Source organism: Salmo salar, chromosome 15, assembly GCF_965601325.2.
Source record: "Salmo salar chromosome 15, fSalSal1, whole genome shotgun sequence".
NCBI classification, from domain to species: Eukaryota; Metazoa; Chordata; class Actinopteri; order Salmoniformes; family Salmonidae; genus Salmo; species Salmo salar.
The window spans coordinates 42,115,867-42,131,774 of NC_138305.1; the positions used below are offsets into that span (position 1 = coordinate 42,115,867).

A 15,908-nucleotide genomic window follows, 5' to 3' on the forward strand; every position below is an offset into this window, starting at 1 on the left:
GCTTTAAAATATATTAGGACTACCATTTTAAATTGGACAATTCTGTGATACAGTTTTGCTAATGGACTTTGAACTATTTCTACCATTTAGTATTCCACAGTATCAGGGGTCATGTCTTTGCTTCACTCACACAGAGAATCAACATTTAAAACATATTTAAGAAAACTTTATCTTAATTAGGTAAACTGCTGTATTGTTAGTTTTCACACTCGGCACAGTTCTTAATTTTTATGATATCTTCTGTTATGTAAATACATTATGTAATACAGATTTTTCGTAAAAATGGTGTGTGTTTTAACCATTTTTGTGTTAACAGTTGTACTTACAGTAACGTCTTGTTTAAAAGTCCTGATAAAAACTCATTGTCAAATTAAAAATCTAGATTAATTAGCATTGGATCAAAGTATCGCTGTTTTCCGTTCCGCTTTAGCCACATGTGGTCTACAGATTGGGTCCAAACATGTGGTATTATTTAGCTTTGTGGAAAGGTTAAATAGGAAACTTGGATAAGAGAAAAACGCTGAGTCTTTTCATATTATGACATTTTCAAAGTCTCCGAGGCATTTTCAGTACATAATACTGAATAACTCTTGTCATTCTCTCAATATCCCCAAGCTGGCTTTAACATATATGATTCATTGTTTAGGGTTCGTTTCCTATAAAAGAGGAAAGTGTGAGCTACGGTAGTCTCAAAACATGACAAATGTATCTTTTAACCATAACATTGATCTGTTTGATATCTATTTAAACAGTAGGTCCTTCACTGAGGAGGCTGGACTAGACACATAGCCTGTATCAAGACGGACAAAGGCAAAATTAGGTGCATATGATAACAGACTTGTAAAGAAAACAATCTTAAGAAAGAAAAAATCTTTATTGGGTTAAAATAGCTTTTCACAGATATGATTAATGAGGTTTTTTGCTATCATGCACTTACACACTGTACAACAGTGGATTTCCATGGAATGGCGTTATTTGACCACGTTATCAAACACATGTACACCCAAGTTTGTCTTGTACTCTGTATGGAGGCCCTTTGCTTTAGCCTTGCAAGATCATTGAAACCAGTGGTCAAACAAAAGCACTGTCTGAATGTATGTACTGTAGTGATTTCTGCCTTGTGTTGTAAAATAAATTAGTAACATGCATATCAGAAAACACTTGCCACTTTTTTAATCCTATTAAACCCTAGTCAAGATCTCAGTGCAAACACCATCGTAGCTGAAAAACCCATGAAACTCTCTGTTTGAGTACCGAAATACTATAATGCAAAATTGGAGAGAAAAAAACGGAAAGAAAACATGAACATTTCCAATTGAAAATCCATTTAAAAGTGTATGGTAGGTGTGGAGCTACATTGGCATATACCTTTTAATATATTTGACTAAATATTAGTCCGGCTCTATAAGCAGTCTTCTAAAAACTCACATTTGTGACACAGTTAGCTTGATTTACAGTACTAAATATCTATCTCTCAAGCAGCAATGATTACATTGAGTTTGGGAAAAAAAATCATTCACTCAAAAGGCAAAACACAAAAAAAAATCATTCTATTGCCCTCCTCTACCATCCAACAGGAAACAACATAAAAAATCAAACACACACTTTAAAATGAGAAAAATATAAAGCCTTTCTTTCAAAGATGCTTCCGAGACACACGTGTTGCAATACAAAACTGTTGCTCTGTATTTCTCTTCCAGCAGCTTGAGTCCACCATCTGACAACAACCTCTTCCCCAAAAAATCCAAAACAACAAACATAAAACAAATCAACTGACACCACATAAATTCAAAGTTTATCAGGAAATGACAGTCCACAATAATAAAATCAACCTCTTATTTGTTTAAAAAATTGTACTGCTGTAATTTGGATTATTATCAATAAATATGCAGTTGGGTGTATGGACATGACCTTGGATAGTAGTCAATCTTTTTCTAGTGGTGGATGTCCTGCATACTAATAAATAAATATTTATTCATGAATTTGAGCATCCTTCTCACAACCCAGTTTGACAAGACATACTTGGAAGTCATACAGAGGATGAGTGTGACGGAGACTTAAAAGCCAAACTACTTCCAAGGCATGGAAAAAGACACATTGCTATTATATTGAAGAGTAATCTTTCTAAATGTAATGTCATTGTGTGTGGCCATATGGTGGAAGCAGGTTGAAGTTTATTGCCATAAATCTTGCACTGGAGGCAAAACTGAGCAATTTCTGCTAGATGGGCCAGCAGCTGCAAAGTCAAAATTGGTTATATCATAAAAATTCATTTTTAAAAAGTGCTTTTTGGTCTTAATTTAAGGTTAAGGTTAGACATTAGGGTTAGCAGGTAAGGTAAGGTAAGAAGTTCAAAATTAAATTGTATGACTTTGTGGCTGTGCCAGCTAGTGACCACTCAGCAGAGCTGCCTCGAGGGCAAGATTCATGACAATAAATGCCATCCTGCGTAATGAAACCTACAGGTAAAAACATGATAACTAAACCAAACACATAACCAAGGCATATTCTTCTAAAGTGAAATAAGGGACTGTTGGGCACAGTTATCGCAACACGGTCACATGTTCTTCACCAACTAGTTGTTTTTTTTTAAAGCTTGTTAGCTCCACTAGTTTGAAAGTCATCAATAAATGTATCGTACCTCCAACAGTGTAAGTATTTTAATGTCTCTTTATTGACTAGATTCTCTAGTGAGGACAGTGAATGGGCTATGCCCCGCCCGCTTCAGCACTTTGAGAATGCTTCCTTGTGCTCTCTGTTCTCTGGCACCAATGGGGAGGTGTGGGGGGAGGGGGTGTGGGGGGCTAGACATCTAGATCATCTGGCCTCGGCCGACTGCTCATGCGACTGCTGGCCCGACTGCAGGGCCTGGGGTCCATCAAGGCCAACGGCTGCAGCTCGTGCCCTGGGGTCAGTTTCTTACTCTCCTGGGTGTCGTCAGGAAAGTCAAAGGCCTGTGCATGGGAGTTGGAGATGGTGCTGCCATTCTGGCCCAGGCGGTTCTGCTCAGTGCTATAGTTGGCCCAGTTTTGCTCATTGGCTTGCTTGTTGTAGTTGCGAACGGAGTTGGTTCTCTCCCCAGTGGCCAGCTTGTACCCCGGGGGTGACATGGGTGACAGGGGGGCAGTGGGAGAGGAACAGCCGTTATAGTAGGCATACTTAGTGGTGGACAGATCCTTGGGGGTGGGGCTTAACGTCCCAGTGCCAGGGTAGTGGACGGGCGGTTGTTTCCCCTTCACGCGGTCCTTGATCCTCTTGAACATCACGTAGAAGAGCTCAATGACGTTCAGAAGCAGGGAGACCAGAGAGACCACCAGCATGAAGATGATGAAGACGGTTTTCTCAGTAGGTCGGGAGAGGAAACAGTCGACTCTGTGGGGGCAGGGGGACCTCTCACAGGTGTAGACAGCAGCCAAGCTGAAGCCGTAAATGTACCACTGTATGACCAGGAAGCCCACCTCAAAAATGGACTTGAAAAAAATGCTGAATATATAGGTTCTCAAGAGGGCTCCCTTCATCTTAACCTTCCCATGCTCTTCCAGCCCATGCTTGAGCTTTTTTAACTCAATCTTCTTTAGAGGTACGTCCACGTCGCCTCCGTCGTTCTGGATGTTTTTCAGCCCTTCCTCTTTGCGGTTAATCTTCTGCTCTATTCGCAACAGGTAGAACACATGGGCAAGGTAGAGAAGAGTTGGCGTCGAGACAAAGATAATCTGTAGCACCCAGAACCGTACATGTGATATAGGAAAAGATTTGTCATAACACACGTTCTCACAACCAGGTTGCTGGGTGTTGCACTTGAAGGCGGACTGCTCGTCCCCCCAGGCAGACTCCACAGCCGTCCCAAGCACCAGGATCCTGAAGATGAAGAGGACAGAGAGCCACACCTTCCCTCCAGCCGTGGAGTAAGCCTGTACCTTGTCCAGGAGCCTCCCCAAAGCACTCCAGTCACCCATGATGAAGGAGCTTTAGCTGCAATTAGACAGAAAATAATTGAATGCAATAAATAAATAAACATTCCTATATACAGTAAACATGCTTATATATCACTTTCTCAAGTAACCTTTTTGATTCTAATCAAACACATCTCAACGTTCTATGAAAAAGTGGAATGACCACAAGTCTTGTGATGGCTCTTTCATGGCTCTGGAGGGAAATCCACTTTCTGTATGGACTAGACCAATGTCTTATTGACCACAAGATGTCAATCCCTTATGTTATGCTTAATGAATCTTCAATCCAGAAAGTGAATTTGATAGCTATTGTCTTCCTATTGGAAGTGATGAGAGGAAAACCACATTGTGTGGTCCTACAAGTGTTGATGGTACTTCTTAAAAAACGGAGTAAGTGAATAGTGTAATGGTAGATGATAGAGCCCAGGTTTTTGAAACACAAGCACAAACATTTGTTTCCCCTTCATCGGCAGGCTATAAAAACATGACCTGTTTCTCATCAAACCATTGTTTGTTAATTTGGTCCGTATGCCTTATTTCTACATTGTTTCATGTTTATTAGGGTTGTTAAAAAGATGTCAAGTAGGGTGTGTGTGAGCATTTCTCAATGTTAACTTGTGGTGTACAGTGTAATTGAAGGATTGTTATGTAAATACCCCCAAGTCTCAAATAAATGTCACACACAGTTTCAGACAAAGTTACTGTTCTTCACAAAATACATTCATTTACTAGTCAGCTGAGAAAATAACTATAAGATCTTCAGAATGCAAGATCTATTTGCATTCTGATTATCCTGGATATATCATTTCAATTCTCATTAAGTTTCATCCTCAGTAAATATTGTTCCTAAAAGCTGGAGATGGAATAGAACCAACTTCCACATCCAGGTACAAACTTTACTTTACTAAAGCCTAATAGCTCTCTGCTCTCAGAGATTGCCTCAGATTGGGGACCAATGGCTCTCCTGCTGGGGCCAATAGCGAGAGTGTCTGGAGCGCACTCAGACACACGTCTGCGCTCTGAGACTACAGCACAGGGCCCCGTTCATTGTGCGCTTATTAGTGACCTGCCTACCGTAGCTCCGCTGCAGAGACCCAACTATCACAGATACTAAACTCATACTGCATGACATATGAGATTCAAGTTTGTAAACACGAATACCATTTCAATAAAGATTCTGAACGATGCCAGTACACAAATAAAGGCCCGAGAATGACTGCACAATGAACAAACATGGATAAGTAGAAGCCATCTGTTAGGAGGGTGTACCAAAAGCATGTGTCTTCAATTAGCTAATAATGTACTGCATATACTATAGGCATACTGTACTAGAGTTTGCAACTTCACATCACAAACAACCTTTCACATGCAGGTTTCACATGCATGAGCCCTAATGCCTAACCCTAATCTTGATGTCATTCAATTTTGATGTTCAGCATGCAGGAAAACTTCTAAACTCCCGCCAAACTTCTACATGATTCTCACTTGTGGCCCCACTTCTCAAAGCACTACAGTAAAGTGAAAAATAACACATCAATCTAAGGACTGCTTCTTACTCAACAATGATGGTACCATGATAAAAGCCTTTTCAAATAAATCATTTGTAATCAATTTCACTGGGTAATTTATAGGCCTATTTAATATAACAGAATAATTTCGTGACTTGAAGAAGAAGAAAAAACGTCCACGAGGACAATTCTGATCTAGAGTAAGAAACCCACTAAAGCTTAAGATCTCTGATCTTGTAATGATGTTATTACAGCAATTAAATTAAACGTTGAGCGAATATCACAATGTATAAGATTGTAATAAGTACATCAGTTCAACCTTAATATTTCCTTACAGTGGAAGCGTATTTTAAACTGCGCTTCCCAGATGCAAGGAAGAACTTCACAAATCTGAGTAGCCAAATTCGACAATATTTAATTTAAAAAAAAAGTATAAATAAGCATGTCAATATACTTGGTTAGGTTTAAGTTTAGAAAACAAATCTATCTCCAGTCTACAGCTTATAAGCAGTTCAGTTGCAATTCTCTATGAGCTTGACATCACATGCTGCTTTTGGACCCAGGTTACTCGTGTATCTCATAAGCAATGGTCACACCAAATTATAAAAGGAAAACATCAAAAGAAACAGATGAATCAATGTCTCAATCTTTCTTGGAGGATCATTTAAACTTTTCCTTGTTAAACACAGAAAAAAATAACTTTTTTAAAGTATATATTATGGACCATACTATAACGGATAGATAGCCTATATTAATACAATGCGTCTGTATTGGCACTGCGTCTGGATTCTGAGCAATTTGGTTTCTCGGCAAATATATATATACAAATACTTCTTCAGATCAATATTGGCACTGGAATTTAACGCAACGCTTACCTTGAAAGTTACTCAGAAGTAAGAAGAGAGCCCTTAGGGACTTTCCCTGTCACTTCTTGAAAACAGTCACCACTTTCTTGATATCCAAGTTTGGGACCAGGGAGAAATTTAGACTGACTTGTCAAACTTTGCTTGCCTTATAACAGTCCACATACAGGCTGGGGGGAGAAAAAAACGATGGAGAGAAAAGTTTGGAGTCACCTGACCCCTACGTCAAGACTTAGACCTCCTTTCGCTCGGATTCTGTACTTTTTTTCAACTTAAATGTAATTGTGTGACAGATTGTTTTCTTTAAATAATAAGATTAACCGCAACTTTTTCAGATCACTATGAATTAAAAGCTTCACCGAGACCAAGTCTACAGCATATGATAGGCTAGAGCGTTCCGTTGATAGGTCCTGTGCGCCACTCCGTAAACCAGTAGCCTAGTTCAGGATTATGTTTTAATTGTTTAAGATAATATCCATTGTATGTAGATCAAAGCCCAAAGATAGTTGCTTAACATGTTTGACAGTCACCTTTTCTTGTTAGTTGTAATGACAGACAAAAAGTGTCAAACATTAATCATGATGAGAATAACTCATCAAGACGCCTAACGATGCGCTGATAATATAAAACTTTGACACGAAAGGTAACTTGTGTTGCATGTGTTTATAAACATAGAGCTAGACATTTAGTTAAGACTATAACCTATTCTGCGGAACAAAGTCTGACCACTGGTGCAGGTAAAATGTGACTTCAATCCCCAAGTTTATGCTGCCATCTAGTGTAAGCCCTGGGAATGCGCGGCCGTGAGAAATGTTTCACGTTTCCTTTTCCAGTACTTTTATTTTGAACAGAGATATGCATATCCTACAAAACATTAGTCATCGCAGTGTCAGCATAGAAACAAACTGTAATATTTACAACATTCAGTAACAAGGTAGTCTATTTGACAAACAAAACTCAATACACTCTGGAATGATTTGTTTCCCTAATTTACTGGAAGTGATTACATCAATTCACGTCCGAATATCATCACATGAAATCTATTGCAAACCTAAGGAGTGTTTTTCTTTTCCTCCATTAGTTCAGCTTCTCTTTGGATGTTGTGAAGGGATGAGCAATCTTTATGTCCATCCAGGTTACCATGCCATTCTGATGCAGGACTGTACAGCGTGACTGGGTTCTCAGCTGAGATGATATGCAGTGGGTATTGTTTCTTGGTTCCACATTTTACTCTGGTGCAAATCAAATAAAACACCTCAATCACATTCAAAAGCAGGGACACACAGCCCACCACCAGCATGAAGATGATAAAAATGGTCTTCTCTGTGGGACGGGACATGAAGCACTCAGCACCCAGTCTGGAACAGGGCTGTTGTTGACAGAGGAACATGGGTTTCATGACAAACCCATATAAGTAGTACTGTCCCACAATAAAAGCGAGCTCCAACACTATCTTAAAGAACAACTGGGTCATGTAGCTACGTAGCAGAATTCCCTTGATTTTGATTTTCCCCCGGTCATCTGTGTATTTGGGCTTCTTCAACATGCCATTGTCAACCTGGCTCTGCAGTGCCTCCCTCATCTTATCCTCCTGTTGGATGACATGCATGGCATGGCCCAGATATAGAAGAGTTGGGGTGGAGACAAAGATGATCTGCATGACCCAGAAACGGATGTGTGAGATGGGGAAGGCCCAGTCATAGCACACATTCTCACACCCAGGTTCTTTGTTGTTGCAGTAGAAATCAGACTGTTCGTCTCCCCACACGCTATCTGCTGCTGCACCCAGAACCAGGATCCTGAAGATAAACAGGACACTCATCCACGTCTTTCCGATGGCCGTTGAGTGGGACTGCACCTGGTCCAATAACTTGGAAAGATATGACCAGTCCCCCATTGCCACTGATTATTATCTCTGTGGAAAACATAGGTGAAATTTCATCCATGAATACCATTTTAGAGAGAAAGTGACAACATACTGAGATAAGGAATTGCCTTTGATAGTAGTGAGCTGTGAAAAGACTGGAAAGTAAATTGGCTTCACAGCACTATTTCAAAATGAAATACTATTTATTTCTATATATCCATAAGTTATTATCTTCAGTTTGTACAAAAATAAACAGATTTACTCACTTGTTATGTTGCTCAGATCAGATTTTTTTTTTCATCAATAAGGCAGATGCAAGGAATAGCATTCGTGAACATGGGATTAGGATATTGAAATACTCAAAGAGTAGCCCCTTCTTATAAACCTGATGGGTTTGGTCAGCCTGACTCACAGTTATACTACGTGCTTGTAGTAACACTTTTACACCAATCAGACTTCCATGCAACAATTTCATAATTTCACTTAATCTCTCTCTTCCTCTAAAGTGGGTTGACCTTTTGACATCCCACCCCTTCCTCATGTTAATGTCAACACAAAAAAAGATGTGCTTGAACTCCCAATCTAAACATGTGAACTATCACAAACACATTTTGCAGAGTCATTCAACCCTCTCTGACTGTATTTTCTACAGAGAGTTTGTTTCTGTCACGACTTCCGCCGAAGTCAGTCCCTCTCCTTGTTCGGGCGGCGTTCGGCGGTCGACGTCACCGGCTTTCTAGCCATCGCCGATCCACTTTTCATTTTCCATTTTCCATTTGTTTTGTGTTTGTCTTACACACCTGGTTTCAATCACCCAATTACCTGTTCATTATTTAACCCTCTGTTCCCCCATGTTTGTTTGTGAGTGATTGTTTCTATGTAGGTAGGTCTGTTATTGTGGGCTCTGTTTTTGTATTGCATTTATTATATGTTGAGTAAAATACGTTTATTTACTCTTATCTACTGTCCTGCGCCTGACTCCTATACACCAGCTACACATAGACCTCCTGACAGTTTCTTAATGGATTTTTGTGTCAGTACTTTAAATGATTGTACACAGCTGAGATTCTCCATGAGCAAACTCATCTGTTAAAGTAAGGCATGTTTGGAAAGTCTCAAAGGAGATATCAACACAAACATAGATATGAATAGTAGCCTACCCCTCTAGGTAGGGACCAAATGCCATGGATCGTGTTTGATAACATCCCTGAATCCACCATGACCTTTTGGATTTACAGTCATTTGATTGTTTCACAAGGATGAGGCATTGGGTGGTGACTGACCAATGATGACATATTTGGGGGGGGGAGCAGTCATGAGTTTCTGCCTTCCTTGGTTTAAACATTTGTAAAGAGGAATGAACGACGTGCAAGTTGTCAGAGAGTATGGGGCTGGATGGGGCTGACCTGATGATTCAAACTGAGGTCAAACTATAAGAGGGGAGAGTACAATTCATTAAGAGAGAATTCCCCATAGTAGAGAAGAACTGGTGTGAGGAGATTGTGCTCACCTCTGAGGTAAGAAAGCTGCTTTATATACTCAACATTTCAGCAAACTACCATGTAATTTAGTTTACGCTGCAGCAAAACGTGTTACATAGAACATTGGCTGACTGCTGTATCTTCATAGAGTATACAGATGTATGATCTTAATTTGATCTATGTTTTCACAGCAAAACAATCCTGCAGCAAAAGGATTTTAACGTTTAGTCCATAATATTGCTTGATCAGTGTTAGGCTATTAGCTGTCCAAAAGTAGGCTACATGAAAAGCTCTGTTAATATAACCGTGTGTTAGCGTGGTTAGTTACTGCACCGTGTGTCAGTGGATTTATGTAAATCACAAAGCTTATCTGCATATCCTTCAGTGCAGAAAAGTTCTCAGCAACAACAGAGCGATCAAACTAAGATTCATATGTAGTAGATACAGTACTAACAACACTAATCATGTTTTATCTCCTATTATCCTATCTTTCTTTGAACATTTAGCCACACCTGAAAAATGGGGGACTGGTCCTTTCTTGCTTCCCTGTTGGACAAAGTACAATCCCACTCTACAGTTGTCGGGAAGGTTTGGCTGACAGTCCTGTTTGTGTTCAGACTGCTGGTTCTGGTGGCAGGGATAGAAAAAGTATGGGGGGATGAGCAATCACGTCTGGTCTGCAACACACTGTCACCAGGTTGTAAGAATCTGTGCTACGACCGGGCTTTCCCCATCTCCCACATCCGCTTCTGGGTCCTTCAGATCATCTTCATCTCCGTCCCAACTCTGGTTTACCTGGCACACGTCATGCACATCATCCACAAGGAGAACAAACTGAGAAGACAACAATCAAAAGGAAAGAATGGAAACGTGAAAGTGCCCAAATACACTGACGACAAGGGCAAAGTTCACATAAAGGGGACCTTGCTTGTCAGTTACATGTCCAATGTGCTTTTTAAGATTCTATTTGAGGTTGGATTCATAGTGGGCCAGTATTACCTGTATGGCTTTGTATTGCCCAATAAGATTAAATGCAGTGGATACCCATGTAAGGGAGACCATGTAGAGTGCTTCATATCGCGGCCCACTGAGAAGACTATCTTTATCATCTTCATGCTGGTGATGGCCTGTGTGTCTCTGCTGCTCAATGTGGTGGAGATGTTCCACCTGATTGGATCAAAGGTTAGGCAGGGGTGTAACAGACAACCTCCTGCAGCTGAGAGGTATGCACTCCATGATAAACACAAGCAGTTTGATAAAGAGTCATTCTGCTGAATATTCAGTTGAATCACTGTCTAGCTTAATTTATTTTCTTGTGTACAGTATGACGAGAGCCATTGACCTCACAATTATAACAAGACATCCCGAATACAATACGTTGTTGTTTTTACCGCTGCTCTCTGACTCTGTTGTGTACAATTGATTGAATGTACTGCCTATATGTTTAATATGCAGTAAAAACTGGGATGTTCTAAGACATTGCTGAGTTGTGACTAAAATATCTCTGATGTTTGACGAATACTAGAGGAGGACTAGATACATAGGCTACTACTGACAACCGAATTGGTTCTTTTTGTGCGTTTTTTGTTTGGGATATGAATCACGAAATAGTGCTGTGCATTTGATAAGGACGTGCCTTTTCAACAAATACAACAAACCAAATCAAAGTTTATTTGTTGCATACACAGATTAGCTTGTCTGGATCCATGCAGTCATATATCAAGCATCAAATTTGAGTTCACTGAGTTTTATAATGTTACATCATTTCTCTTCACATATGCAGCAGTAGACTGACACATTTTTTCATGATGTAGCAAAAGCAAACTTTCACTGATTGGTACATAGATGATTAACTTTTGAAAATGTCACCTCATTGAAATCTAACTGATGAAGTACTTATAATTGCGTCTCCTACAATTCAACCATAATTGACTCAATATTATTATTGTACATTCCTGCAGATATACATACAGTGTGTAGACTACAGCCACTGGGCACAGACATCAATTCAACGTAATTTAATTGAAATGACGTGGAAACAATGTTGATTCAACCAGTGTGTGCCAAGTGGACAGCCTCATTGCACACATACTTGTTATGGTCAATAACCATGAGAAGTTTGTTTGACCTCTTGACCCATGAAGACTATGCTGTGTATACGTCTTATGTTTTGGTCTATTAAATCACTGATATAATATACAGTACACATCAAAGTCCTGTTTTGCTGGACAATTTACTTTTTTATATATAATGTACATATAGAGAAAAAACATCTCACCAGTCCCCTGTGTATATTATTTCTCATCTTTCCTCATCTTATAACATAAAATACACTCAAGTCAACGCTCACATTTCATTTTTTTTTACAAAAACATAAATCAATTACAAAATCAAATTGACATATTCACATGATGAAGTTACAAATATTTTCTGAAACAATTTTTTGTGTCACTTTAGGACAGCGTGGGTTCAATAACCAAAACAATGTATGATGAATCACATTATATCAAGGTTCACACCTCATTAGAGAAAGACCCTGCGGTGACTAGCTCACTGAGGAGTGACAACAAGACTGCTGAAAATTAAGTTGCTCCTAGTGCACATCATCAAAGCTCAAAGCATCAGTCCTGCTACACCTACTGTATTGTATTAACCCTTGCTTGTCATCAACTGTTCCTAGGCCAACATTGAAAATAAGAATTTGTTCTTAACTGACTTGCCTAGTTAAATAATGGTAAAATTAAAATAAATAAACTTACGGAATCAAGCCAAGCCTAACAATAATCTTAAAGGTCCAATGCAGCTGTTTTTATCTCAGTATCAAATCATTTCAATGAAGTACCGTACTGTGATTGTTTTCAATGTAAATGGTCAAAAAGAAACAAAAATAACTTCTTAGCAAAGAGCAATTTCTCAAGCAATAATTTTGCTAGGTCTGTCTGGGCGTGGTCTGAGTAGGGAGGGGGAAACTGAAAATGAGCTGTTATTGTCAGCAACGTTTGGAACTCTCTTTCTTATTGGTCTATTTAACTAATTACCACATGGTGATGTCACTGTGGAAGGTCAAAACTTCATCCAAACTCCAATTTCAGGCAGCCATTTCAAACAGCTCTTCCACTGAAAGGGCATTATCATCATTCTCACAAGTTCACTGCATTAGTCAAACCTCATAGTGTGAAAATACATATAAAACACAGGCAAATCACGTTTTTGACTTTACTGGGCCTTTAAGACCCTGCATTATTGTAGGGCTGACAGTTTCAGTGGCATTCTTCCTCTGTATATCAACAGAAATGTCAATAGTGTTAACAATAGTTGATTGGTGATCAGTGACTTCAGGCTGTGCTGTGACCAGTTGCATGAAGACTCATCTTCTCGTTCTGCATCATACTGCCTCCATCCAGACAGCTGTGGATTGCAATGGCTGGAACTGCTTTGGCTCGTCTTCTTGAGCCAGAACCACACTTGGAGCAGATCAGATAGAATATCTCCACCACATACAGCAGCAGAGATGCACAGGCAACCACCAGCATGAAGATGATGAAGATGGTCTTCTCTGTTGGTCGTGACATGAAGCATTCTACAGTGAACGGACAGGGAGCTCTGCTGCATTCAATCTTGGGGTCCAGAATAAACCCATACAAGTAATACTGACCCACTATAAATGATATCTCCAGTAAAATCCTGAAGAAGATATTGACCATGTAACTGGCCAGCAAGTCACCTTTGATTTTGACATGACCCTTCTCATCAGAATACTTAGGCATTTTCCCCATCTCATTTCCTGCCTGACTTAGCCATTGCCTCAGTTTGTTTTCCTTGTGGATGACGTGCATGACATGTCCCAGATACACTAACGTTGGGGTGGAGACGAAGATGATCTGAAGGACCCAGAAACGGATGTGGGAGATGGGGAAGGCGTGGTCGTAGCACACGTTCTTACAGCCGGGCTGTTTGGTATTGCAGATCATACTAGACTGCTCATCGCTCCACACCTTCTCTGCCCCGGCACCCAGGACCATGATCCTAAAGATAAACAGGACAGTCATCCAAACTTTACCGACGACCGTGGAGTGTGACTGCACCTTGTCCAGCAGTGATGACAGGAATCCCCACTCTCCCATATTTGCGGATTGTTCTGTTTGGAAAGAAATACGAACATAGGAACGATAAATGTGATGCTAATGTTTGGGAAAACAAATGTATAAGTTGAGTTACAATATTTGCAACATTCTGATAAATGATGAAAAATCTATGATAAAATGAAATGACTAAATATCAAATGACTAAAGCAGAATCACACACAGTAAGTAGCTCAACAGAGAACAGTCTGTGTTGTGGAGATAAGAACACAAGCTGTGTATGGGATAGTAAGGCTATTTCCTAGAGCCAAGTGAGCTATAAAACATATCGCATAACAGGAGAGATATCCCATGCTGTCTGTTATCAACCAGATGATGTTTTTTCTTAGTCAAAATCTAATGTGTCATCTTGGAATTCAGTATTTCGGGAGCAAAATACACTGAGTGTACAAAACATTAGGAACACCTTCCTAATATTGAGTTGCACCCCCTTTCGCCCTTAGAACAGCCTCAATTCGTTGGGGCATGGACTCTACAAGGTGTCGAAAGCATTCCACAGGAATGCTGGCCCATGTTGACTCCAATGCTTCCCACAGTTGTGTCAAGTTGGCTGGATGTCCTTTGGGTGGTGGACCATTCTTGATACACACGGGAAACTTTTGAATGTGAAAAACCCAGCAGCACTGCGGTTCTTGACACACTCAAACTGGTGAGCCTGGCACCTACTACTATGCCCCATTCAAAGGCACTTACATCTTTTGTTTTTCCATTAACTCTCTGAACGGCACACATACACAATCCATGTCTCAATTGGTCAAGGCTTAAAAACCCTTCTTTAACCTGTCTCCTCCCCTTCATCTACACTGATTGAAGTGTATTTAACAAGTGACGTCAATAAGGGATCGTATCTTTCACCTGGATTCACCTGGTCAGTCTATGTCATGGGAAGAGCAGGTGTTCCTAATGTTTTGTCCACTCAGTGTATATCACTTATTTATACATACAGTATGTATTCTATTTCGATGTGATAAAATTTTGTTACAAATTATATTAATTTAGTTTAATGATATGCCCAAAAACATTGGGAAAGTGAGTAAATGTGATATTTTTTTCCATGCTGTAAGCCTCACGGGGCTCTTATGAGGTCAGTATACCAGTATAGGTGGTCTGTGTGTTAAGTCTGCATCAATGATTTACTTGCTTCAAGTAATGGACACAGACGGCACGAGGCTATCAAAGTAAAATGTCCCAAATACCACAAAATCAATATTTAAATAAAAACTAGTACACTTGTTTCAGATAATAATTTGTAGGTTATGTTTCACTTTGGTTGTCCATCTTAGAATGGTTCAAGCTTATCAATGAATCATTTTGGTTTTGATGATATTAGATTTTCATTTTTATGTCTATTCATGTTAGATGAAAACAATACAATTATTCATAATTATAGGCAACATAAAAAATAAGTAGAAAGATAAGCAAAAAAAATGCTTTACCTTTAAAGAGACAGTTTCTGGACAGAACACAACAGCCACCAGCAGTAGAGACAAATGATCAAATTCTACGTAGTAGCCTACAACCGTCTACCTTGAAGTTGCACAATTTGCTTGTTGTGCAAGGTGGCACGTTGTGCATGACATCTTGAAATGAGAAGTCTGCTGTTTAGAATTTGGCTGTACCTGTGGTGATTGTTAAGGTTAATAATTGGCAACACAATGATAAAGTTAATTATGTATCAGTATTTCCAATTGAATTAGTAATAACCATGAAAGAGCATTGTAGTCTAAGCTATGTTCTGTGCTAAGGATTTCTAATTGAAAATGTGGGTGGTCCAGGTAGGTAGAAGGTAATATGAGGTCATGATTTTTTAAAATATAATATACTCTCTCAGAATATGTGCCTGGGTTGGTACTGTAGTTAATCCAGTTCTGGCAAAACAATAAGGATATTTTTGTTATATTATACCTGTAAGCCCCTTTATTGTGAGGGGTTGGGAGACATACAACTCTTCTATGCCTCTTTATTGTGAGGGGTTGGAGGACGGGGCGCTCCTTATTTTCAAATAGATACAGACATATTTTCATACTCTCACTTCTAGAACATTTGTCTGGATTGGTAGTTTGACAAAGTTCTGGTAAAAAAAGGAGAGTTTAT

The 15,908-nt window shown here is 39.5% G+C and overlaps 3 protein-coding genes and 1 pseudogene across 3 annotated transcripts; 1 reads left to right on the forward strand and 3 right to left on the reverse strand.

Annotated features, from left to right (window-relative positions):
• Window positions 1-855: 855 nt before the first annotated feature.
• LOC106571373 (gap junction alpha-1 protein) lies at window positions 856-6,475 on the reverse strand. The gene is made up of 2 exons (XM_014144390.3): window positions 6,337-6,475; window positions 856-3,972 (listed from the first exon to the last, which is right to left on the reverse strand). Exon 2 carries the CDS (start codon window positions 3,954-3,956, stop codon window positions 2,805-2,807), a length of 1,152 nt encoding a protein of 383 aa, XP_013999865.1. The 5' UTR covers window positions 3,957-3,972; window positions 6,337-6,475; the 3' UTR covers window positions 856-2,804.
• Window positions 6,476-7,315: 840 nt separating this feature from the next.
• Window positions 7,316-8,221, reverse strand: LOC106571520 (gap junction Cx32.2 protein pseudogene; annotated as a pseudogene).
• Window positions 8,222-9,563: 1,342 nt separating this feature from the next.
• LOC106571536 (gap junction Cx32.2 protein) lies at window positions 9,564-11,287 on the forward strand. Its single transcript, XM_014144696.3, has 2 exons — window positions 9,564-9,708; window positions 10,179-11,287. Exon 2 carries the CDS (start codon window positions 10,192-10,194, stop codon window positions 10,945-10,947), a length of 756 nt encoding a protein of 251 aa, XP_014000171.1. The 5' UTR covers window positions 9,564-9,708; window positions 10,179-10,191; the 3' UTR covers window positions 10,948-11,287.
• Window positions 11,288-11,320: 33 nt separating this feature from the next.
• LOC106571374 (gap junction Cx32.2 protein-like) lies at window positions 11,321-15,853 on the reverse strand. The gene is made up of 2 exons (XM_014144391.3): window positions 15,251-15,853; window positions 11,321-13,810 (listed from the first exon to the last, which is right to left on the reverse strand). Exon 2 carries the CDS (start codon window positions 13,794-13,796, stop codon window positions 13,008-13,010), a length of 789 nt encoding a protein of 262 aa, XP_013999866.1. The 5' UTR covers window positions 13,797-13,810; window positions 15,251-15,853; the 3' UTR covers window positions 11,321-13,007.
• Between the last annotated feature and the right edge of the window lie 55 nt (window positions 15,854-15,908).